This window comes from Harpia harpyja, chromosome Z (genome assembly GCF_026419915.1).
Source record: "Harpia harpyja isolate bHarHar1 chromosome Z, bHarHar1 primary haplotype, whole genome shotgun sequence".
In the NCBI taxonomy this organism is placed as follows: domain Eukaryota; kingdom Metazoa; phylum Chordata; class Aves; order Accipitriformes; family Accipitridae; genus Harpia; species Harpia harpyja.
In genome coordinates, this window is record NC_068969.1 from 67,120,173 (window position 1) to 67,146,119 (window position 25,947).

At 41.5% G+C, this 25,947-nt stretch overlaps 1 protein-coding gene across 3 annotated transcripts in view; it reads right to left on the reverse strand.

The window, feature by feature from the left end:
• Positions 1 to 21,015, reverse strand: part of SYK (spleen associated tyrosine kinase) — a 55,477-nt gene extending 34,462 nt beyond the window's left edge. For all 3 annotated transcript variants that reach the window (XM_052778005.1, XM_052778007.1, XM_052778006.1), the window contains exons 1-2: positions 20,684 to 21,015; positions 115 to 567 (exon numbers count right to left, since the gene is read on the reverse strand). In XM_052778005.1, coding sequence (XP_052633965.1) covers positions 115 to 528 — 414 coding nt within the window. In that variant the 5' untranslated portion in view covers positions 529 to 567; positions 20,684 to 21,015. The remainder of the gene's footprint in view (positions 1 to 114; positions 568 to 20,683) is intronic.
• Positions 21,016 to 25,947: the final 4,932 nt, after the last annotated feature.

Sequence of the window (25,947 nt, forward strand, 5' to 3'; positions counted from 1 at the left end):
GATTCCATTGTGAAAAAATACTACATAGCAGCAGCAACAGCTGGCAACAAACACTGCACTCTCTTTTTCTCCTAACACAAAGACAACCTTATGGCAAAATCAGCCTGGATTTACCTGCAAATTCCAAGTTTGTTTGACATACTCTCTGATGAGGTTCTCTTTTAAATCTTCAAAGGGTCCTGTTTTGGGTTCAACACCTGGTGGTCGGTTGAAGGGTTTTCTCAGTAGACAGATAAGGCCATCTGTTTCCTCTGAGTGATAGTTAATGAGTTCAGCAGGACTGGCATGTGACTTGCCTCCTGCAATAGCATATGAGCCACTCAGCTCCCTCTCAATTGTATAATGATGAACCTTCCTTCCGTGGGCCAAGGATAAGGCAAAGCCCCCCAGGTAATTCCGGCTTTGGCGGAGCAAGTATAGTCCATCACTCACTCCTCCTTGCATCAGATACTGCTCAGCTTCTTCACGTGTAATATTGCCAAAGAAGTATGGCAAATGGTTAGCAGGGTTTGCCGTGTTGGAAGCCATGTTTTTTCTCTTCCAAGTAGCAAACTTAGTATTCTGTATCTGAAAAACAAAGACAGAGACATGAGTATCAGTTGAAAAAAAGAGGATAAACCAGTAACATGGCAGTTGACGTGGTATGTCAGTAATACATTTTTAAAAAGATTTTGGGATGATGTCGTGGTTTAACCCCAGCTGGCAACTAAGCACCACACGGTCACTCACTCACTCACCACCCCCACCCCCGACTGGGATGGGGGAGAGAGTCAGGAAAAAAAAGGTAACACTTGTGGGTTGAGATAAGAACAGTTCAATAGAACAGAAAATAAGAAACTAATAATGATAATAATAACAATAATAAAATTACAATAATAATTATAAAAGAATTGGAATATACAAAACAAGTGACGCACAATGCAATTGCTCACCACCCGCCAACCAACACCCAGTTAGTCCCTGAGCGGTGATCGCCCCCAGGCCAATTCCACCCAATTTATATACTGGACATGATGTCACATGGTATGGAATACCCCTTTGGCCAGTTTGGGTCAGCTGTCCTGGCTGCGTCCCCTCCCAACTTCTTGTGCCCCTCCAGCCTTCTTGCTGGCTGGGCATGAGAAGCTGAAAAATCCTTGACTTACTTAGCAACAGCTGAAAACATCAGTGTTATCAACATTCTTCTCATACTGAACCCAAAACGGGGCACTATACCAGCTACTAGGAAGAAAGTTAACTCTATCCCAGCCAAAACCAGGACGGATGAAGATCACATTTTCGTTTTTACCTTCTTGGAAGTTGTCTTTCTAAATCCCAGTAGAAAGATTCTCCCTGTTATATAGCAATACATGTCTCCTATAACTGCACAAGTTTCCTTTAACTCTTTCCCTCCCTGCTCCTTTGCCTAGCCATATAGAGGTCCTGCCATTTTCACTTGCCTGAATGCCTCTATCCATCCTTTTGTACTGGCTTTGAGGTGTTTCCCAATAAAAGGAAATAACTAGGTATGAAAGATTCAGTGAGAACAGTTTTTCATTCCAGTTTTGTGCCATTATAATTTTGCTTATAAGAGTAGCTTATGCCAGTATGTGGGCTGAGTATGCACAAAAGTCCTATATTAAAATAGTTAACATTCCTCTCCATAGAGATTTACCAAATATTTTTTTAATGGGGGAAAAAAAGTGATAGTGTCTTTTTGAACAATTTTCATTTCAAACACCTTATATTGAAATAATATGAAGGCACACTACCAACAAACCCACGGAAGAGAATCAAGTTCAGCATCTCTGAAGAATAATAGTGAATGTAACATAAACGGCTGAAATTCTTTCATTCTTAATACAACAATAAAAATCTCTTATATTTATTTAATATATCATATATATATGAGATTATATTATTATATATATTAATATACGATATATTTAAAAAAATATGCACAAGGACTCTATAGAACTCTAGCTACAAGAATACTGTTCTTCTTGTGCCCTGTCTTCCTTGAGTTATCCCAGCCTCTAACCTACATTGCCAGCAGAGAAATTTATTTTCATTAAACCCCATGGCAGATTTACACTGCCTGGACAGCTAAGTATTGTGCTGGAATTACTTTTGTCTCTTTCAAGTTATTGAAGAGGAGGCATCAGAACGCAAAAGCTGAATTTAGTTTATTATTTGTATTAGTGACATTTAAATGACTATCAAATGGATACTGGGAAGAATACCCCAGCTACATGCTGATAATATTTAAGTGGATAGGAAGTGAATATATTGACACCAATGAGATCTGTATTCTTGCAAGAGTATTTGCAAGTTCTTTTTTGTCAGATGAAGTGGTCCACAACTACAATTGCTTATGTAATTGCAAGTTCACCAGTCAACCCATTAATTGTTTCCTGCAACATTACAAGTTTTTCATACACTTTCTCCTCCAAATGCTTCCCCAATCCAATCACTGTTTAATCAGGACTGGCCACAGAATGTTACATCTGCAGTTTATGGGGCATAAAAAGAAGGGAACTCCATTTAGGAACAGTTCAACATCTTCTTTCAGTCTAGAAAGAAAAGAAAAATCCTACTAAGTATTGCCTGTGCATCTGTAAAATGACTTCATCATCTGAAAAATTACTTTCAGAGAACACATGAAATGCTGAATAAAACTAGCAGCACATGCTTATGTTTGTATTACTTGTATGTGTTAGATTAAACTTTTCCTTAGGAAATATCTCACTTAATTGCCAAAATTTTTATTTCCTTGTCTTTTAAGTTCAGTTGCGACAATCTGATATTCAAATACTCTCAACTTTACAAAATAGGTGACAGCCTCTGTTATCTGTAGTGTATTATGCAGATTTTAGGCTAACTAGGCAACACTACAAGTATATCAAAGGAAAAACACAGTTGTTTCTTTGTATTTACAAGAGCACTACACAGCTTGTATTCTTTTTTTCCAATGTATGTATACTAAGTAAAATGTATATACACTGAGCATGAAACCCATGAACATTAACCTACAAAATAATGTTATCTGTGTTTTATTCAGGTTACTGCAGCTCTCTTTTCCCACCTTCCATTACCTTGGCTAGAAGCGGACAAAAGGATCAGAAGTTCAGTTCCTGTTTCTATTGCTGTGCAGGATATAGCAGCAAAATCAATGTGCCCTTCACACTTAAACAAAGGGCACAATTTTAGGGAAGCCATGCAGCAGTCTGTGGAATCAGCACTAAATAAGTCAGGATATATGTGAAAGGGGTTAATAGACCTCTCGGCTTGCAGCTGGCCAAAGCATGCAACTAAGTTACATGTGCACAGGTGAAGAGGACTTTATGGAGGACGATATAAGAAGGGAGGGTCCATAGTGCAAAGCTGCCACTGAAGAATGGGCATCTTAAGGTAGGGCCTTTTGGCACAGGGTGCTTCAAGCTGGCACCTTCCCTGGCAGCTCTGCAGCAGGCAAAGCTGTGGTGTGCCTACTGCTTAGTTCAGATATGGCCCATCAATGGACCATAGGTGATCTGCTGTCTCTTGTGCTTGGGTCAAGAAACAGTTCAGAAATAGCTGTGCTGCTCTCTGAATACGTGAAGAATGGGGCAAGGCGAGGGGAGGAACACACAAGTCGAATGAACAAGGCTCACACAGTATAGCAAACTAGACAGGACACAGTCAGGACAAACCACATGTGCAGATCTTCTGGTCTTCTCCCACCTTGCCAAAGAAGGGAGACATCAAAGCTGCAGAGTTACTGCAGCCCTACAAAACAGAGCTGTGTGCAGCATGTTATTTATTACTCTTGTGGTTTGCAACCAAAGGTTACTGGTTTAAGATCACATGCTAATCTACTGATACATCTTTTGTTTATTAATTGCAAGAGAAAGCTGTAACTGAAGAGACACAAGAAGGCAGTCCTCAGTAAGCCACTATCAAACATTCATTCTGCATAAAATACCATGCAACATGACAACTTCAACTGCACCACATGAAGACAAAGACAGCTTTCCTTAAACAGAATGCATTATATCAGTAACATAATGCGGGGCCAGAGGATTGTAATCAGTAGTACAAGGTCCAGTTGGAGGCCAGTTAATAGTGTTGTAACGCAGGGTCAGTACTGGGGCCAATACTGTTTAAGATCTTCATTAAGGAGTGGACAATGGGGAGAGTGCACCCTCAGCAAGTTCACAGATAATACAAAATAGGAAGCAGTGGCTGAAACACCATAGGGCTGTGATGCCATTCGAAGGGATCTGGAAAGGCTGAAGAATTGGGCTGGGAGGAATTTAGTGAAGTCCAACAAGGGGAAACACCCTGTGGAGCAGGCTTCTCCCCTTTGGGGTGTCAGTGTTTCTGGCTGGGTGGCTGTCAAGGGGGCAGCCCCTGACATCCCTGTAACGTCACCAGGGAATGGCTGTGACAGCCCCTGACCTCGCTGCTTTTCAACAGCCGCAGCCCCTGTGCCCATGCATCTTGTCCAGGTCTCCTGCGGGCACACACATAAGGCGTGCAGGCTCCAGGAGGACCTTCGTCTTGCTCTACCAGGTTTGGCATGGGGGAGAGCAGCAGATCTGGGTGCTGTGCAAAGGCAGTCCCTTCCAGCGGTCCTTTCTCCTCTGCCCTGCTGCATGGTGCTGCAGGTCCTGTCAGCACCTGTCCCGGGACCGTGGGTGTGAGGAGGGTGCCAGGGACATCGGCAGCCATGAAGACTCCCAGCAAGTTCCTCTGTCTTCCCTGACCACCTCCTGCAGGTGCCCTGTGCTAACCTGGTGTTGTTTGGGGGAGAGCACAGGGGCTTGGGTGTCTTGGGTGTGCCAGCTCTTCCCCCAGGGCCCCCCAAAAGCTTGCCAGAGCCTGCCCCAGGCATCTCGCCTGACCCAGCTTGAGCACTGGGGAGGTGTGGAGGAGATGGGGGCTTTCCGTTCTGCTCTCCATCTCACCCTCCCTGCCCCCCTACAGCCCACATCCAAGGGGGTGCAGCGATAGGGTCACATCCCAGCCTGGCCCCAGATCTCTCTGCCCTGCCCCAGGGCTATGGCTGCTGCTTTGCAGCCCACAAGGAGAGCCTTCGGGATGCCCTTGCCTCCCCTCTCCCACAGCCTTCTGAGGCTTCCTTGGCTTTTCTAGTCCTAGCAAGAGACAAGCTCCAGCGCTTTGCACGTCTCTCTTGGCAGGACATAGCGTCGGGTGCCGAGGAAGACATGGTGGAGAGCAGCTCTGCTGCAAGGGACGGCGGCATGAGCCAGCCGCCCCAGGCAGTGCCGGCATCAGTCTCTTCTCAAGTGTGATAGGATGAGAGGAAATGGCCTCAAGTTGCACTAGGGGAGGTTTAGATTGGATAACAGGAAAAATTTCTTCACCAAAGGGCTATCAAGCACTGGAACAAGCTGCCCAGGGAAGTGGCTGAGTCACCATCCCCGGAGGTATTTAAAAGACATGTCGATGTGCTTAGGGACGTGGTTTCATGGTGGACTTGGTAGTGTTAGGTTTACGGTTGGACTCAATCATCTTAAGGGTCTTTTCCAACCTAAATGTTTCTATGAGTCTATCATTCTATTAATCTGAAAGTCATTATGAATATTGAGGCTTTGAATGCTCTTGTTCCTGTTTCCTTCATTCCTGCTTGTTTCCCTCAGACACGCCCATATCACCATGTCATTCTTTCTTACTCCACTCTGCACCACAGATACTGTTGGTTAGATGAACATACATTATCCCACCTCTGGCAAAGTGCTCCTTGAAGGCAGGCTCCAAGTCTTCAATCTCACTTTCAGGAAGCATGGAAGAAAACTGATTTGCTGCTAGGTTTTCAGTAAGGAAAGAGCTTAAGCCACGTTCCACCACAATTAAAAGAAAAAAACAATTGCTATAATTTCTATTCTGTGTGAATCTTTGTGGTCCTCAACAGCAGAGGCAGCTGGGACACAGAGGGGACAGCTGCCAAATGTTAATCCTGAGACTGCAGGAGGTTTCCATTGACATATTGGTAAGGAGGTCAGCTTGGACACAGACACATCGAACGCATGGATGGATGAATGATCCACACTGGCTCTTCACCAGCACTGTACAGCTAATTTAGAGAAAAGGCCAAAATAGTCCCATACAATCGTCATGACAAGAATGGTACTGCACTGCAGTACCTGTTCAAAACACCTCAGTAATGTTGTAGTGAACAAAATTCAAACAGAAAAATGCCACCACACTCTTTATCTGTGGGAATCTATTTTCAGGGAAGTATTTAATGGAAGTTCCTTTTCTCCATACCTTTAGTTTCAGACTTAAAAAAATGTTAGGTCCTTCACGTCTAAAAAGAGTAAAGAACTTTAGAATGAAATTAAGAGCTAGTAAAATAAAAGTGGGGTGGGGATGGGGTGGGAGGGGAAACTCATTCCCCGGCTAAAAAAGATCTGATGCAATGGCTACTGAAATTAAAATTCACTTTGACTTTGATGTGTTTCAGACCAGGCTACTCCTCAGAGTATTTTTTAGTCTCAGATTAGTTTCAGTAGTTACTATACACTCTTCAGGATGAGTTGCCCGGACACAAGTTCTCTTTGGTGGTCTGCTTTTTGTGTAATCTGTAATGCCAAGTTTCTCCACTGCTGACAATTCAGCGTATTTGTGAGTATTAAAATAAATGTCAAGCACCAACTCAAGTACCTGCAGCTTCCTCCTCATCCATTAACTACTGGATACCAGGGAAATGCATGCTGCAGCTTTGTCTTTTCTGTTTGCAGGCTTAGAAAAATGGGCACATGTTGAGCTCATGCTTTTATGCAATGGGGGTATTGCCTAGGCTTGTTCTCCTCTGGGCACTTTATTTATTCCCACAAATGATTGATCAGACTGTCCATGAGACCCTCTCCTCTGAGAAATCAGGCCAAAAGTAAAAAGCTATCAGGGAGAGCCTGACAGGATAGCAACAGCATAAACGAGTTTCTTTAGAAAACCAGGCAAAAATAGTTGAAATGTGATCTAGCACTTCACAGCAAATTCAGAATTCTCTCAAATACAAGAAATACCACAGACACCAAAGTAGACTTTGGCCCCCAGGAGGACAATGGCACAGAGGGGCAGATAAAAATATTTTAAGAAACGGTAGATATGGTGGAGTCTTGAGTGGTAAAAAGTAGGTGTCTTTGATAGGTCTGTATTTAGACATCTTGGATTCCTTATTGACACTATGACCTCTGTTAGCAGCAGGCAGCGGCGATACGCTCCACAATTTCCAGTTTGTGAAGAGACTTCACTCCAGCACAAATAATGACTTCGCTGCAGCAACTTGCATAGTTGCAGGACCAAATTGCCTATGATATCCCAGAACTGCCAAGAACGTTCATTCAAGAATTCATCATTCCTTGGTAAACTTCCGTCACAACAAAACATTAAAATACACCTCCTCTTTAAGGTGCTGGATGCTCTAGCTAAGGGCATCATAAAGACTTCTTATAATTCTGAGATGAAGACTGTGGGCAATAATGCACTTCTGACATAAAAGATGCCTCTATAAGGAGATTAAAATTTTCCTGACAGAAGCTTTGACTAACACATTGAATGAAAGAGCAGTAAAAAGGGCTGTTCCAGGTGCAAGACTGGTTTCTTTGACTTTGCTTATCATACCTACAAAATGACCTCCCAAACAACAACAAACAAACAAATACAAGTACAGTCACACCAGCTCCTAGAAGCCTATCAACGTGTTCTATGTGCTTCTCACTTGGGCCAAAATGTGAGAGAAAAAGGAACACTTTGTATGTTTAGTCATACTGCTTATGCCCTAAATTATTCACATCTCATCATAATGAGAACAATGTAAGTGCCATTTCTGGATTCCTCCCTTCACCTGGCTTCTTCAGGCATCTATCTGATGGTACCCAAGAGGACAGAAATTCTCAGGCATACTGCATACCTATTTCCAAGACCTAGAGTACAGGCAAATGTTCTATTGTCTTTAAAATAACCAGTAAGAGGCTTTTGTTTTATGATGATCTTGAGATACAGTGTTCACTACAAACTGCTCCATTTCACTGACATTTGTTGAAGACTCATATGGAGTTTGAGTTCATACAGATCTGAAAGTCCGTGAACTAAGCCAGCTCATACACAGGTGACTTAACCCTTCCACTCCATACAAAAGTCAAACTAAAACCATACAGCCTTCCACAGAGAGCAAATATTTATGTACAAAACTAAACAGGCAACAAATATAGATAAAACTTCAAGCTCTTTCTTAAGTATTATCACTTCTCACAAAAAGGCAAGGCTACAGCCCATCAGTGACCTCCTTAATGAAAATATATGTCATTATATGTCTTACATAAAATTACCATATGCTACTCCTGTAAAATATAAATTAAAAGTTTGTAATTAAATTATGAAAGATATCAAGGCAATATTTTGGGAGGAATACTAGAAAATTCCACTGCCAATGCTCAATATTGGTCTACACTAGCTGGGTAAGCACTGCATGGTTTCAGCTGCTGACTGCTCTCACTTTGCTACTTCAACTTAAAGTTTTACAGGGAATGGGACAATTTAGTAGTCTGAATTTATGAAAATTTGCTTCTACAGAAATCTGTATTTCACAGATCAGTCAGAACAACTCTCACATCTGATTTTATTTTCTCATAATTGCATGAGTTTTTAGTCAAGATGTTGGCTAAAGATCAAGGAAAAAAAAATATTTTCTTCGCTTTTTTAAAAGGATGTTTCTACACTACACCTAATGCCTTCCTATGATGGGTACATTTAAAAATGTTTTTCCTTTTTACCGGTATATAATTCCTAAAACAGAGAGGAAAAAAAAAATCCACTGGTTGCAATTTAGATGAAATGGCAGTGGCAGTGATGAGGGACTATCTCTTAATTCTTCAGAATGTAAAATGGAGAAGTTCAAAGCTCAAATAAATAAGGCCAGCTATTAACAGTTTATAAAATATGGAGAAGATTTCTCACTTATCACTGAAAGAACAGCAGCAGGTTCCTTATGATCTCTTAGATTTCACAAGCGATTTATTTGTAATTGTTTCAGACAATAAAGGCTGATTTACTTTTGCAAAACAGGTTAATGATGACGGATTTCAGACAAGGTTTCTCCACCATGTCTAATATATGAAGACTATTCAGTGTATAGCAACGTTAGGAAATGTTTGGACTGATATAGTGTCCCATGGACATGCAAGGAGCCAAATATACACACAAAATATTAGATAATGGTTAAAAACTTCTTATCTGATTTGGCAGAATTTTTGAGTTTGAGATGGCTGTACTCTGGTTGGGCTTTCAAAATCTTGCCTTCCTTTTGGGAGTTTAACACCTTTCTATGACCAGTAATAGAGCAGAAGAAAACGTATTTGGATTCATACTTTTCTCCTCCTCCAAATTCCTCCAGGGGACAAATAATGCTGAGATTGTCAAGTCAGCACAGTTACAAATGTGAGGCTGTAGAATGGAGATTAAGTTCCCAAAGGGCTTTACCCTTGAGAGGGCTGAAGGAAGTGTGGCTGGTTACCTGAGAGATGCACTTGAGCGTTACGGTGAAAGGGGGTCTAAAGTGCAACTCTCCCCATAGCCATTAAATTTGACTTTTAAGGAAGCTACAAATGCAAGCAAATATCATGGTTACCTTACATGAGAGAAAAAAAGTATTATGCAAATACATAGGAAAATTAGGTACCCACTTCCCCTCAGGCAGCTTCCTCATCAACACTGCAGACAGTGAGTACTCCAGACATAACGCAAGAGTTTAGGATCTCACACATTTCATGCATGTAGGGAAATGGACCATTCTTACAAAACAGAGGAGCAAAACTCAGGAAAACTCACCTGGAAAGTGTTAGAAAGAATCTGTGCTGACCATACTGCTACCTTTAGCTTGCTTCTCTTTCATCTCTTATATTTAGACAAGGATAAAGGTAGAATAATTGTTTTATTGAAAGGTTTGCATAGCAGTGAGCGTAGTGTTACTGAGGTACTGATCTCCACCCTAACATAAAAAATTATAAATAGGAGTATGAATCTTTCTACAAAGACCAAACAGGAACATGGAAGGAGACTTAGGGACAGCTGATTGATTAGTTTACCCGTCCAACTATTTAATGAGTAAAAGGACTGAAGTGTGACAAAAGATCAAAAGCCATGTAGTGGTGAAACAGTGTTCCAAATAAGCTCTTTATTTCAACAGTTATTTTTTTCCTTTCCCTTGTTTTTCAAAGTAGTATTTTGTGAACAATGTATGAAAATAAAGAAGTAAAGTTCAAAGCAAGATCTTTTGCATGCAAAAGACATAAGAAAGGCTCACTAGACAGCACAGAATGATGAAAATATGCTGACTGAAACGATGTGTTTTAGCACACAGTGACATTTTAAGTCCCCATTGTGTAACTTCAACAGTTTTCTGGTCATACACATTAAAAAATAATAATATTACAACAATGTGAATATGCATTTTTTTCTAAAATTCTTGTTTAATTAGGATTCTTGGAATCAAGATGTGTGCCTCTGTGAACAGCACTACAATTTTTCATTCTAAGATTCTTTTCTACATTTCCGCCTTATGTAACACACCTAAAAGCTGAAAGGAATTAAGCATGCATGGAATTAGAGATATGTATTTGATGATGACTTCACATAGTATATTAAATATTTTGGTACTTTCAGGGTTTAGTATAATCTTAATGGTATACTCCAAACTGATGTCAATTCTGACATAATTACCATCAAGGTATTATAAATCCATTGTTACTGCCTCACATTTAAAGCAGATATTTACATTTTTATAGTATTTTAACAAATAAAATGGATTTAAACAATTGTTCTATTCTCATTTCTTCACCTTTAAAATCACCTTCTAGTCTGTCTAGGCATCTGAATGGTGGTCTTAATTTGATTCATCAAATTACCTTTAAATGTCTTCTTTACCTTCCTGCATAAAGATGAAGATTTAATTTCTATCCAGACCTTAGGAGAGGAATTTTTATGAGAAAATTATGCAGAAATAAAGGAAGAACACAGTAAATGTTTAAAACTAAGTCGTTAGGGAAGGAAATGAAGCAGAATACCATTTTCTCAAGTCATTCAAACAAACCAGAGTTTGATCAGGACACTAGGGTGAACTTTCTGACCTACTGAAAAGAAATCTGAAATCTTACTTAATTCAACTGGTAACACTGATCCTGATCATTTTTACAATTTTTGTCGACAGTGACATCTCCAAACAATGTCCCATTCATCATACTGAAAGAGATGTGTGTAGTACTGTCTCAAAGGGAAAAGTGATATACGTGGGATCACTAACGTGTTTCTTCCAGTATGCTGATCTTCCTCAGGGAAGTGCCCTGGCTGTGTACTGATGCCTAAGGCAGCATATCTCAGCTTCCACCCACTGTGCCTCTAACCAGCTTACAGCCTACAGCAACCTTTCCATCACTCATGCTTGGGCCCCCTTCTCCATGTGTTTTCTCCACCTTCTCCATGAGAAGTATTCCTCATGCAATCAAATGCCCATCTCCGATCTCTGCATCCTTTTACTGACGATCTAAGCATTATGCTGCACTGTTTTTTCCCCTGCATTTCAGACTCTAAAACATCCCTTCTTTCATCTCCAAAGGCTTTCCTGTTGTTCCACACACACTCCTGGGCAATGCTGACAGACACACAAAGCATACCTGTTAGTTTTTAAGCAAATTTCACTTTTACTACTTCTTCAACATTGGTCTCTCTCCTTAGCAGTTCCATCAGACATACCTGTCTTGGGTGCCACGTTCCGTATTTTACTTCATAGCAGTTCAGTTTCAGAAGCATTTTCATTCTTTCAGATATTTCTGATTTCTTGCAATGCTTTTAGGATAACTACAGTGTTCCTGCTAGGGTTTTTAAATGCTGAGATGTATTCTTTTACAGAACTGTAGCTTAATTAAAGTCTGTTTGGGAACAAATAGGAAATGTAGCTTTGGGCCCAGAAGACTTTTCTGCACCATCAGTGACTTGTAGGATTGTCCAGTCTGTGGCAGGTTTTGTGTGTCCTCATGATTCTGAAAGTTAGTGGCCCTGCTAGGACCTTTCTCAGCTTAAGAGAAAACAATGCCCTTGTTCATGTAAATCCTCAGCATTTTGGCCACGTTAGAACAAAACCTGCCTGCTGAACAGGTGGTATTGGTGCTTCATCTACGAGGTTTAGAGAAAACACCATTTATCTCCCCTCTTGTATAAAAGAGTTATTCATTCAAAGAACTGAAAAAAAATCACAAACACACCTAAAATTATTATTAGCTTCAAAAAATTGTGATTTTAGAAATATTTTTCTTTGGATTTGCTTTCCAGAGTCATTTTTATCTATACTGCATACAGTTAGATATATGTTTTTATCTCCACCAAAACATCCCAGAAATGCCTTCATTTATTCTAAATTGCATCTGACATTCTGATACCATCAGACTACTGCAGGCACTCTAGCTATTGAAATGTTTCTGAAGGAAATACTACTTGACTTGGCAACACTATTACTGCCCTATTATAAGGCAAACAGATGCTTAGAAAATGCACCACAGCGTTTGTATGTTATTCAGGGGTTTTCTATATAAGCTTCTGTACTGAGGTCATGGAAGAGCAATGATCACTAAAAAGAACCTCTTCACTGATGCTAGGAATCTAGCGTCTCTTTTCCACATCACCTTCCTTTTGGGACTCTCCTGTCTTTGGTAACCTTTTCACATGTCATAGTTTTCCTCTAAAAAGGTTTTTCTGCTTTGATCTTTTAAAAAGCTTAGAACGCTACTGAAAAAAAAAAAAAGGCAGGCTTTTATGGATTAGAATTATTCTTTCCCTGGCAGTAGAAACTCTGTGATTTTCAGAAATATTTAAGAAAAACAGAAAACAAACAAACAAACAAACAAACAAACAAAGTCCCCCACCGCTTCAGAAAAAGAAAAAAACCCCACCAACACAAAACTATGAACACTTCCTTCCACATCTTCGCCATGCTCTACTAGTCATTCCCTTGTCTCCTTTTCCAGAGAACTCTTACATTGTCACAAATGCAACCACTGCCTCTGGCTAAAGATGTCTCTTGTCAAAACAAGCATTTCTGCCTTAAAACAGATGCCATCGTTTGTATGGAAGCCTGCTCCCTTTTGGGCAAAGCCCTTTGCTGTGATTGGTACCCATTAAACCACCATACAAAAAGTGGAACCGCTGGGGATGAGCTAACCTCAGAAGGAAAGCATTCAAGATACTCCAGGCAGACCTTTCTCTAATCTCTTTTATTCCCCACTGTGACAAGGCGTGAACAAACTTCTTTGGGCACAGACAGACCTTAATCAACACCAGCTGTGGGCTCTGCAGTGACTATGGAAGAGTACAAGGGTAACAGTTTCTTCCCAATGCTGACAAAAAAAACCCTGGGTTGGGATGCAGTTACAAAAGTCGTTCTCGTGGAGCCCAAAACTACCTCTGAATACCTCAGGAACTACTGAGCTGAGTTACATAATATATAAAGTTCCTCTCTGGTTTTGTTTCAAGTTTAGTGCCTTTCCAGAAATACAGTAAAAAGTAAAACTCCTTTATGTACCACAGAGGCTACTATGGCTGCACACAGCGAGCTGTGAAATGAACTTATAAAGTCAGTGAAAATGTGTGAAGAGCAAAACAAAAATATTATCAGCAAACATGCAAGGAGATCCAGTTAAAATAGATGGAACTGCCTACCCAATGGCCTGGATATTTTCAGGTTTAAAGGTACAGTGACATTAAGCATGTCAGCATAGCCTGTTTTCAGGTGGAATATATTCTCATTTTTACAGAAGACTTTTTACAGAGAAAGCTATGACAAAACTGTTAGGGACAAGATAGCACAGTAAAACCAAGACACGTCAAACTACAACTAAACTTTCACAAAAAATTACTCCAAAATCTTTTTTCAAGGTCCGCTACTGTCAATTGTTTTGCACAACTCAGAAAGAAGTTGCCAGAAGAAGCAGATCTACCAGAATGTTGTACCAACACCAAAGTTGAACCAAAATTTTCCTCATTTTCCAGGAAGACAAAACCTGGATATCTGCCCAATTGCCAAACACGCACAAAAAGAGAAAACTGCAGCTCTGAGCACAGAGCTGGTGATACTGTGGATTTTTATTATTATGAGAATTGAGAAAGACTGGCTTCATTCAGAAGGATTGGGGCCCAAGCATGGATAGATGCACAATCCATAACTTTGTTTTTCATTCCTTGTGGTACTTTTAGCAAAATCTCTGGTAAACAAGACACGTCTCAGAACTAAAGCATCATCAGTTCCAGAAGTAAGTCACTACCATCAAACAGAAGATAGAAGAAATTTAATGGTTCCATCTTGAAAATAAAAGATATCCCAGCAGAAACTGAACATTGTTACAGGAGCCTCGAAGTTTGAAAGCTGTAATAGGACTAAAACAAAATGTCACGTTTCCTTCAAAATTTGGGATAAACACCACTCTGTTTTTACTAGTGGACAGACCCAAAAGATATGTTTGCTTTTTGGTTCCAGTAAGTATCTTCAACTTTTTTTTCACTCATTTAGTTGTCGCAGGCTGACATTTCCAAAGCTATTATGAGGGTACGAACTCGCCTTCTTCATGCAGCTTTGTCTGTCTCTACTTAGTTCCTGGTCTAGAGGCTGCAAATGTAGATAATGATCTCAGTTTCTTAGCCACAAATATTAGCAAACGTGTATTGTTAGGTGAACAACAAACCAAGAACATTTGGATCCCATTATACTTCATTCATCTCTCTGAAATGTCTTGCTCTATCTCTAGGATCGCTAAAACCTGTTGCTGAACACATGCCTCAATGGACTGGTTAGACTGGCAGAATTAGGAAGGTTCCTCTTTCAGACCAAGGCTACCTGTTATCCGAAACAGTCTGCGGTATCCTGCTTTATATAAAGTAGAGAAATTATTGCAGGAACAAAAATAACTTGCTTTTCATACTCCTACAATGGGCAAGTTTCTACAAAACTAAACTGGTCTAGACTTCTCAGTGCCACTTTCTAGAGCCTATAAAAACTGTGTCATGTTATTCTTTGAAAAGCTCCTGGTAGGAGGGTATAGCAAGGTTAATGTTCTCCTATAGAGGCACTGTAACTGACAATGGCTCATCTCTTGCTGGCAATTACACTCAGAAAGAGTTCACACCCACAGTGGTAACGAAGAAAGGACAAGGGTTTTTTTGTTTTGTTTTGTTTTTAAAGGAAGGTGTGATACTAGCTCACACAGCCAGACTGCCAACATCAAGGATCAGTTTCTTAAAATCTATGTAATAGTTTTTTAATTACGAGCCAGATCAAAGGAAGGCTTGTGTCCAAAAATAGTATCCTCCAGCAAAGGAGCCAGCTCTTCCTGACTAACTTTTGTGAGGACACATACATCAGAAAGGCAGACTGCACAGCAAAAAAGCTCCTCATATCAATTAGCCTATCAGTGGATGAGCAGTCCAGGAAAGACTGTGTCCTCTCCCCATACCACCCTATATCCTCAGAACAAGCAGCACAGATAAAGCTTACTACTCATTGCTATAAAGAGTAGATCAAACAGTCTCTTAGCGGGTAGGAATCCCTTTTAGAAAGCAAATGACCACTTGGATTAACTGTAACCTCACCTTTCATGTAAAACATGAGAATGTTCCAGAAACGCTACACAGAGAGAGGCATGAGCCTTCTCCTCCCCTCCCATGGAGGAAGCCTATTTGCAACACCTGGACCAGTGAAATACTCTTGACAAGGCCCGTTTATCGGTCTGGGCAGAGAGAGGATGCACCTGGCCTCAGCGCGTTCTGGGCCAACAGGCAGTATTTCCCTAGCTTGTGCATGACAAACTGCCAGGCTGGAAAAAAATGGCTCATAATTAGGTTTCTTTTCTCATGTTGTGCAATTCTCTGCACAGGATCAATGGTTACATTGCTAAATGGTCCCCTGGTAATTGTCGCTACAGACAGTTGCTACACCAGGATACCAAAAAGCTGCCTCCATTTGATGAAACTTGTTCCTTGGGAGTCAGAGGCTACAGGATTTCACACTAGCAACAGCACTCCCTCACCACACCACTGCTTCCAAGCGAACACAGCTCTGCAACCTTTGCAGAAAGCAGGCTTCAGTGGGTTTGAGTTCACTCTTCCCTTACTGGATTTTTTCCTGCGCTTCTGTGCATAGGAGTACCTACGTACCAGATCTTTGTTACGTCCACTAGATGAAGACTGTCACAGAGTCGTGCAGCTCACCTGAGGCAGCATGAGATTTACCAACTACACATGATAACCGAGGACAGAATAGTTACCCAAAGCCTCCCTCAATGGCCGCTTCGATTCTGGGGTGTCCTGCTGCGTGCATGACCAGAACTGTTCAGAGCAGCACTCTTCCTCTTGATACTCATTTTAAATAAGTCATCATTCTCAGAAACTTGCAAGATGGTGCACTGATTCAAAAGATAGCTAATACCATTATCTGATTTACAAAAATAATCCTTACTTAAACTTCAACTTACTTTGAAATTGGCAGTAGAATTTTTAAAAGCAGAACTACACACTCAGTGGTCAGCAGTGGCACGCATTTTAGCACTTTAGCTCTAGCATCCCACAGATGCTCTCAGTCACACTGGCTTTAGTTAAGAGACAATACACTGGCTCCAACGTGTTCTAGAGGCTGTGGTCTCAAAAGTTTTGTGCTTTTTCCTTTTATTTTCTCACTTATTTCATTATTTTATCCAAACAGGGAAAAAAAAAAATGAGGGAGACTATCCAAGAGTGTACAGGTAGGCTGTGGCTGATGTATTTGATGATGACCCCTGGTCCTTTTACTAATTTTACTGAATCTGTTGCTTAAGATAAGGATTTTTAAGTATTTATAAAGAAGCATCCCCTTTTTTTTACTTTATGATGTTAAAATAATCAGGCAATTTGATGCCCATTTCCTTGGTACATATTCTACTCTAACACTTCCTGCCTGTGTTCCTGCCTAACTCCAACCATAGTTGTGATTCCTGCCAATTTCAATTCCATTCCCAGCCTAGGAGTTGCCCCATGGATTTCCATAGCTGGATTTGCATACTACAGTGCCACAAGTCCTACTTCTTTACAAAAGCTTTTAGCACCTCACATCTTACCTCTACTCAGTGTCAGTGCTGAAAGATTCCTTGCGTTGCCTCCTTGCATTTTGAAAGGAAGAGAAGTTGTTGGACATACTGTTGGTCTTGTCCATTTAGGACAACTGGCATCCCATATCTATCTGTTTGGAAGAACACTGTCCAAAAGCAAATTAGGACAAAGATGGAGAAACAACAGGGTAGTCCTAGCTGGTCAAACTAATACATTCCAACATCAGCTAGTTACAAATGGAGTGATAGTGAAACCGCACAAACTTTCTGTATCACACTCCTGTACATTGGGTATTTAGGTTCTAATACTTGTTAATTTTTTATTAGTTGCTCTGGTACCTGGTAGAAGGGGAAGGCTTGCGGCATTTTGCATATACTGAAGTCTCCTTAGAATATTAGGATCCCTGTGACTCTCAAAAATATTTTCCCCTTTTCTTTCCTTTTTACAACAACAATAACATTTAAAGAAGTGGCATTTAGTCATTGTACAGGGACAGGAAGTTATGACCTAATTTTAACTTTGGAATGTAAAGACAAACTACATAATTTTATTTCTTTGAGGCAGGTGATATTTTGTGTCAAACATTATGAATATTTATCAATTACCCTTTCCTACAGCAAATCCTGGAATAACTTATTTTGATGCAGGAGCATACAGGCTCCTTCACACTCTTTGCACTTGCAGTACTGATGTTTCCCCATCACCCTGACAAGCAATGCAGAAGTCAGTGGCAAAAGGTTTTCTTCTGCTTAATTGCATGCCTTCACATTACCCTGTGTCATGAAAATAAAAGCTAGACAACATCAACTATGTAACCTTACTGCTGAAATCTTAAATTAAAGGAGGAAAATGCAAATATTAACCAACAACTTTGTGATCAAATTATTTTTACTATGCCCCAAATAAATATTAGTAATCGGGTGTTGTGCTATCCTCTACATTTACAAGAATAGGGAATGATCCTGCAAAGCCCAGGGCTTCTTTTTCTCAAAAGAGTCATCAATGGGCTTAAATTAAACTGCAGAAATTAATAATGTTTCCCTGTAAAAGTGATGCAAATATTAGGAATGTTTCTTTGTAAAAGCGTTTCTAGAAATGCCAGCTGAGACATAAAGTGAGCTACCTCCATGTCCTCCCCCAACATCTTCTTCTTTTGTCAGATGCAAGAAAAACTACTGTTAAATTGGATTATGAAACTGTTTCCCTGTAATAAAATGCTATTTTTTTCTTAAACTAGAAATTAAGAAACTGATCCTGCACATCCTTGCAAGGTGAGAAGTCTTCATTCTTATGACTGAACCTTACTACTCATGCTCACAAATGCCTGCAAGATCATCTTCAGCTTTTAAACAGGCACCTTGAATGCTACAAGTACTCTCACCCCAGTAGAGTAGCTCACTTAAGCATGTGTTTACCTTTAAGTAAAAAAGAAGTAATTTTAAATAGCTCATTGGAACGATCTTTCTGTAACTACTACATTCGTAGGTAAGTGTTGTATCCCTTGTAACTCTGATATAAAAACAGACAAGTTCCCCTTTTCAGCTGTGTTATTCTGGAGCTAAACACATGCAATCGAAAGCAGACTCCGGCACAGCCTGTCTAATGTCCACACAGCAGATCTCAAGGCACTGATCCAACAGTCTAAAAAGCTGGAAGAAGGATGACACTACCTAGTATCTTCAGTGGAAGTCATGATATTCAAACCAGCAGTGACAACAGACTCGTTTTCTGCTAAATACTGCACATTGGAAAAGCATTAGGAACGGAAAAAGAAGTGTAATTTGCAAAAAATAATTATGCTTGTGAGACCATGACCTCTGAACACAACACACATTTCAGAAGGGACTTCTCCCACTTCCAGTGCCTCTGGCGTGACAGATCCAAAAGAAAGGATGGAGACTAAGGAAATGCCCCTACATCATTTGGTTTTAGTCATCAGTATCTTCAAAGGTGCTTCAGTCCAGCTTATAATTTTACCATCAGTCTTCTAAACTGTTATTTTGTGCTCAACATAACCTGCTAACTGCTTCTAAAAATAAATTTCAGTTTTTGTCTTCCTGAGACTTCAGATCAAATTCTGCTCTTCTATCAGAATCACAACACCGTGAAAACGGGAGAACTGCACAGTTCACCTTTGCTTTGACAGAGTGTTAATATTTTTTAACCAAAGCAAAACTGGAACACTTCAACCATATTTCTCTAGGGGTTTTGCAGTTATTTCAAGTGAATGTGAAAACTGAAGCAATTATTCACTTTTATCTATTTCAGCCATTTTTGAGCATCGTACCTGACTCCAAACCCTTTGGAAGTTCAAATTATTTTGTCTTCACCACACTATAATCTTTCTCCCCCACAGAATAACTGTCAGAACATAAAGAACATTCAAACTTCCTTAGTTGTCTGTTTATCAGTCAATGCTCAACAAAGGGATGAAAAAAAAGAAGTCACAGTTCCTCTAAGTGAACTGCCTCGATGTACTCTAGACTGCTACAGTTTATGGCCTCCAAGTCCGTAAAAATACACAGCTTTGCATGCTGATACTAGCTCTGTACCGGATGGCTGTGCCCGGGGATTAGGCCGCAGATTCCACCCAAGGGCTCAGGAGATCTAAGCTTCTGTGGATAAAAAAAGCATGAAAGAAGCCTAACAGAAAAGAACATTTAAAAAAAAAAATTATGAGCAGTTAATTCCCTTAAAAGGAAAAATTTTGTTTTAAAATGGAAGTACTTTACAATATATGATGTAATTTGGCCAGACTGGGACTCCACTTGCCACTCTTCTGCTGGAGTCAGTGTCACCTAACAAAAGTATTGCTTATCTTTGTCCAAAATAACATCACTTCAAACACATCTAACCAACTATGACACGAAGTTTGTGCAGTACAGCGCTAAAGAAGAAAACTGAATAATACTGTCGAACACATGAAATGAAGAGCAACGACTCCGGTCAGCACTTTTAATAACAGACTACATTTGCTTTCTTGGAAACAAAATAGGGAAGTTTGATAAGAAAGAAACACACTTGTAAAGATATTTTGTCAGGCATCAAATCTTTGACATACCGTGCACCCGTCAGACAGAAGCCCTACTTCTGTGTACACTTTGTTCTGTTTAAAACCTACCACCACAATAACGTATCAAAATAAAATGAACTTTTTTTTTTTTTTCCCCTTTTAATTTAAGTTCTAGATTTAAGTTCCTCAAACGCTGGGCTAGCGGTACTTATTTTCAGAAACACTGTAATACAGGAAGGTTTCACGCTTGCTTTCAGGCTGGTGCGCTTTCGGCCGCCCGCTCCCCCCCTCCCTCCCCGACGGGAGTGCCGCCTGCCCTCTGCCGCTCCTCGGGACGCTCCCGCTTCCCGGCGCCCCTTCACGCTTCCCTCCGGCGCGCATTGCCACTCACCCCGCGGGGCCGGACGGTGCCCCCCGCCCGCCCCAAACTCCCCGACACCCGCGGACCCCGCGGGAGCCGGCAGCAGCGCCGCCCGGCCCCGGCGGGGAAGGAAGGAAGGGGCGGCGGCGGCGGGCGAGCCGCCGGCGGGGTCCCGATGCCGGCGGCCCGGCGAAGCTACTCACCGCTCCCCGGGGGTCGCTCGGCCCCGTGCCGCCCCCTTCTCTCGCCGCCCGGCGCCTCCTGCCGCTGCCGCTGCTGCCGGGAGAGAGCCGTCAGGGAGGCAGCCCTCTGTCAGGCGGCTCCGCCGAGCCGAGCCGAGCTGGGCCGTGCCGGGTGGGGATACGGCCGGGAGCGGGTCTGGACCCGCGCTTACCGCCGCGGGTGCCGCCGCTTCCTCGTTTTCTCTCGCAGCCGCGGCCACTTCCTCAACGGGGTGTCGGCGCACACTCCCTCCTCCGCAGCGGGCGCAGCCGCCGTGCCCCCGGCCCCCTCTTTGGGGCGGCAGCCCGGGCGGGCGCCCGGCCCCGGCCGTGGCACGGCACGGCACGGCACGGCACGGACAGCTGCAGCGTCCCGGCCCCTGCGGCTTCGCTTCTGCCGGGAGCGAGGAGGTGTCCGTCTCCTCCGGACCCCGCGGCGTGGGGCTGCTCGGGACCGTGTGGTGGGGGTCCTCTTGGCGCTGTGCGACGTGGCTGTCCCTGGGAGCCCACGATGTGGGTCTCCTTGGTACCTTGTGGCTTGGGTCCCCACGACGTGGGTCTCCTTGGTACCCTGTGGCTTGGGTCCCCGTAGCTGCGGCGTCGCCTCGCAGGTCACTGGTTTTGTAAGGTGGACATGACGGTGCTTGGGACCACGCATGGGACAGAGGATCAAAGTGTATCAGATGCGGGCTTCTCTTAAGGAGAAAATGCTCGCTTTCGGTGAATATTGAAGTTCTGTGTCTTTTGGTACTCTAGTGTACTTTGGTGAGAAAATGACTCTTAACAGGGTTTCCTTTTGGAGCAACACAGGGGCCTACCATAGCACAGTATCTCCTTTCCTGTTGTGTTTCACTCCCCACTCCGCGCCCCGTATTTCAATCAGAAATGCTTTCGTAGCAGCTCCAGGTGTGGAGGAGATGCCGGCGTGCCCCGACACTGAGCTGAACAGAAGTCCCTCTTCAAGGCCTCCTCGACACCCTGTGCCACAGGGAATTAATTCCCACTGCACATGACCCCACACAGCCAAAAGGTGGCAACTATCCTTTGCCAGGGACTGTCCAGGGACAAACTGCTCCTGCTGTGGGTCATGCAGGGCTGATGAGTGGCACGAGGGGCCACGGCTGAGGCCTGAGTGGGCAGGTGTCCTTCAGCTGTGACTGTGCTGCATGACATGGCATCCTGTCCCGTGATGGGCAGTGCCACTGGGAGGTAAAGTCCACTTCCTTCTTCCCCATAATAAATCAATGTTAGCGCTAATGTGGGGTACAGGCGTTATTTTCCATGGTGAAACGCTGGCTCTCTTTCCTCGCTGCAAAATGGACCATACACCCCTGATAGTTAAAAGAGCCACCAATGTACAAAGCTCTCATATTTCATACCAGTTTAAAAGGTCTCTGGTTTTGGTCCATTTCAGTGGGACTTTTGGTAATTGCTGTAGTGGCGGTGTGTTTCTAACTGCCACTGCCTACATGTTAGAAAAAGGAGAGGAATTTAGAAAACCTAATTCTTGGACACGTTTTGATGTCACAGTTCTTTTCCTATCAAAATCCAAATGTGAACAGAGCATAATCTGCAGGAAATAGCTTTTGGAAAATCATTATTGGACTATGAACTGGTTTTTAAGGAGAAGTCTCAGCTTAAATTGTTGAAAAAATAATCAATACTGCATGGCTTTAAAATATACACGAGCAATTGTACTGGACCTGGCTGGGATGCAATTAACTTTCTTCATAGCAGCCAATATGGTGCTGTGTCTTGGACTTTGGCTAAAACAGTATCAACAGCACACTAATAATTTGTCTATTCCTGGACACTGCTTGCACAACACTGAGGCTTTCTCCATTTCCCTCTTTGCCCCTGTTCTCAGGGTGTAAGCTAGAGGTGGACAAGAAGTTGGGAAGCGACAGAGCTGGGACAGCTGCCCTCAACTGACCAAAGGGATATTGCATACCATACTCAGCAATCGAAACTGGGGGTAGATGAAGAAGGGTGGAGGAGTGGGGCTGTCTTCCAAGGTGGCCACCGCTCAGAGACTTGCTGGGCAACTCTGTGCTTGTGGGAGGTGGTGAGTGACCACCTATGCGTCACTTGGTTGTTGGTTATTTTTCCTTTCCTTCACCTATTAAAATGTCTTCATCTTGACACAAGACTTTTCTTGCTTTTGATCTTGCTATTCTGTCCTCAGTCCTGCTGGGGAAGGGGAATTGAGCAATCGGCTGACTGTGTGCTGGGTTGCCGGCCTGGGTCAGCCCGTAGCAGCAGTAGAGGGGAAATCCAGTAAGAGAAGTAAATATTTTTTGATGCTGTCCACAGTTTACTTTTTCTTTCATTTCATGTGAGATTTAATACAAAAAATTGTGTTACGGAGTTCTGCTATACTGATTTTTGGTAAGGGACTCACAATGTGTTATATGTAATGTTACATATCATAATTTCTTAACATATACATTACCATTCTGAAGCTTTTCTGTAATGTGTGTTAACTCTATAGGATGCCAGTAATCAATAAAGGAAAATAATTCCTCTTTTTGTCTGGCAAAATTTGATCAGAGTATATCTGGGGTTTCTGGAAAAATTCAGTAAATTTGTGAAATCTCCTGCCCAATATGAATACACACAGTAGAAACCAATAGTTTGTACATAGCCTCCCACTAGTTGTGCTGTATAATAACTGCAATAATTAACTCTGTAATCCTCTGTACTTTTGGGGAGCATCTGAGGGACTTTCAATGCTTTCATTATTACAAGATGATATGAAAGACCTCTGCTTTCAGGAGGCATGACAGTTTACTTAAGGCCAGGGTACATCTATTGTGATGGGAGGTTTACAACTACATGACCGTGTGTCATGCCAATCAATGCTAGTAGAAGAGGAGAGAGATGGAACCTGCGTGAAATGCCATGTCTCTTTCTCGTAAAACTTCAACCCTGAAGTTGGACTTGACTTTTACTGTAGACAAAGTCCAGATTTCTCCCAGTATAAAAAACCTGAATAATTTCTCACATACCATGACACTGTTACAGTCATCAGCTGCTCTGGTGGTTCCACATGTGATCTGCCATTTTTTTCTGCATAGTGAAAGCAGTGACTCCTTGGACTCACAGAACCTAACAGGTGGGAACAGAGGGGTATTGCTGTTGGTAATGATGAAATTTACACCACTGGTTTGTATCAAATCTATTTTTTATCCTATCATGAATCACGATAGAGTTGATTAAATGATTTAAAAGAATATTCCGGAATCTGTTTTCTTTACTACACTCTACTGTAGGATCAATATAATTTATAGAAAGTAATTATGTAAGTCAGCCTCTCCAAACTTCAGAAATTTAGAATTATGAAGTGTCTATTCTGTTGCCTTCCCACTATCTGTCTTCATTGTTACAGGGAATAGATGGTTAATAGAAAGTATAAGTAGGTATGTTGAAATAGACCTTTCTTCAGCTAAGCTACCATACTGAAGCATTATTACTTATTTCATTCTCCAGAAAGAATTTTTAGGTTTGTTTGTGGCTTACAGGTGTAGTGGTATTTGCAGATGTACTTTTGCAGATGTAGTTTGCACTGGTGGAATTCTGCTCCATTAGAAAGGGTACTGCTGCAGCTTACTCTCAAGGTAATTACAGGCTGAAGCTGAGCATTTTTTAAAATGCCATCTGTTTCCATAGTAGGGAATGCTGTAAGCTAAGCTGATGCTTTGTTGTCTGACTGAATGTTAAATGCTCTAAAATACATAGCAACAAAATATACACCACCACAGATGGACAATCTCGTCTGAGGTTCAAGTTCTTGATACTTGACCGTACCTACAGCTAAAAGTCAAGGGTCTCTATGATAGAAGCAATTACAGTCAGTAAGATGGGACTCTACATCCATACAAAGAGAAGAATGCAGAAGTGACTCATTTTGCTTAAGGAATATAAAATTTCTGCACAGTTCATTGATTTCAGTCATGGTTTGAAAAAAATACATGCTATTTGGGAGTTACTTATTATCTACTTCATTTGATGGAAGTGGTGATTCAGTGTTAGCACAATAGCAGTAAACAACATTTAGAGAAAATCAAAAGCCAATAGCCTGAAAGCAGTGTTGTGACACAAAAGCAAATGTCCTGTATTACAGTCAGAAAGAACTGAGCTGGATCAGAAGCTTCAAAAAGTAAGGACCATAATCTCATATCCTTTGGCCTCTTTCTGTTATCCAAGGAGTAGCAAAGACCCCTATTTTACATAAGAACCAGGCCTGAAGATATTTCATACGTTGTAAATACCAGCTATTTGTGTTTCCCTAAGGATTTCGCTTACTTATAGCTGAATTTAAGTGGAAAACAGTAGTGGCAATCTCTAGGGAAAACTGAGTACAATTACACAGAAATAAACTGGGGAGATGTGCAACAAATTAATTGGCTTGCCTGCTCATTGTGAGAAACTATGAATTATGACTATTTTAGTTATATACTAATTTACTGCTTTGACTAGAAATGTCAGTAGTAATATTCTTTGCCATATGAAGTTAAAAGTAATAATTAGAAAATTCAGGGCCACCAGGGTATGTTCTGTATCAACTCACACTAAATGTAATGATATCTGCATTATTTTATGTCCATATAACTAACAATTTAAATACCATAATTTTGTATGCAATAGCCACATTTCTCACCTTTCCCCTCTATTTTTACCTTAAAACAAAAACCGAATCACACTCATTATGTATGTCTGTTGTAAAACTGTTGACAGTTTTGCTCACTAGTGATTAAGAGTACTCTCAGGATGTATTCATTACACATGGAAGGTCATGATGTGACGAGGTGTGATATCTACATTTTTAAATTTATGTGGGACAATGCAGACTAAGATGGTAGATTAGCTGAGGAAAGATGTTTTCTGAACTTACATGACTTTCCAAAGTACGTAGTTACGTTAAAGTGAAGATGTAGGCTTGGGACAGTCCGGTCTTTGTGACTTCATATACCACACGCCCATGGCTAGTTATCAGTTCTAGCTTTTGTTTTTATACCAACGATGTGTCTGTTTAAACCAGTATTAAAGAATTGTGCATTGTTTGAGATCAATGGCTGAAAGAAGTAAAAGCATATACAATAGCAAGTTATGATAGGACAAAAAGCAGGGCTTTTTTTAAAGTAAATTGTTCTTTAAAATAATTGCCTAACTGTAGCACAGAAAATAACCAAGGCAGTGGGTAACAAGGAGCTGATAATCAGATTTTTAAGAAGTCTTGAGTAAAA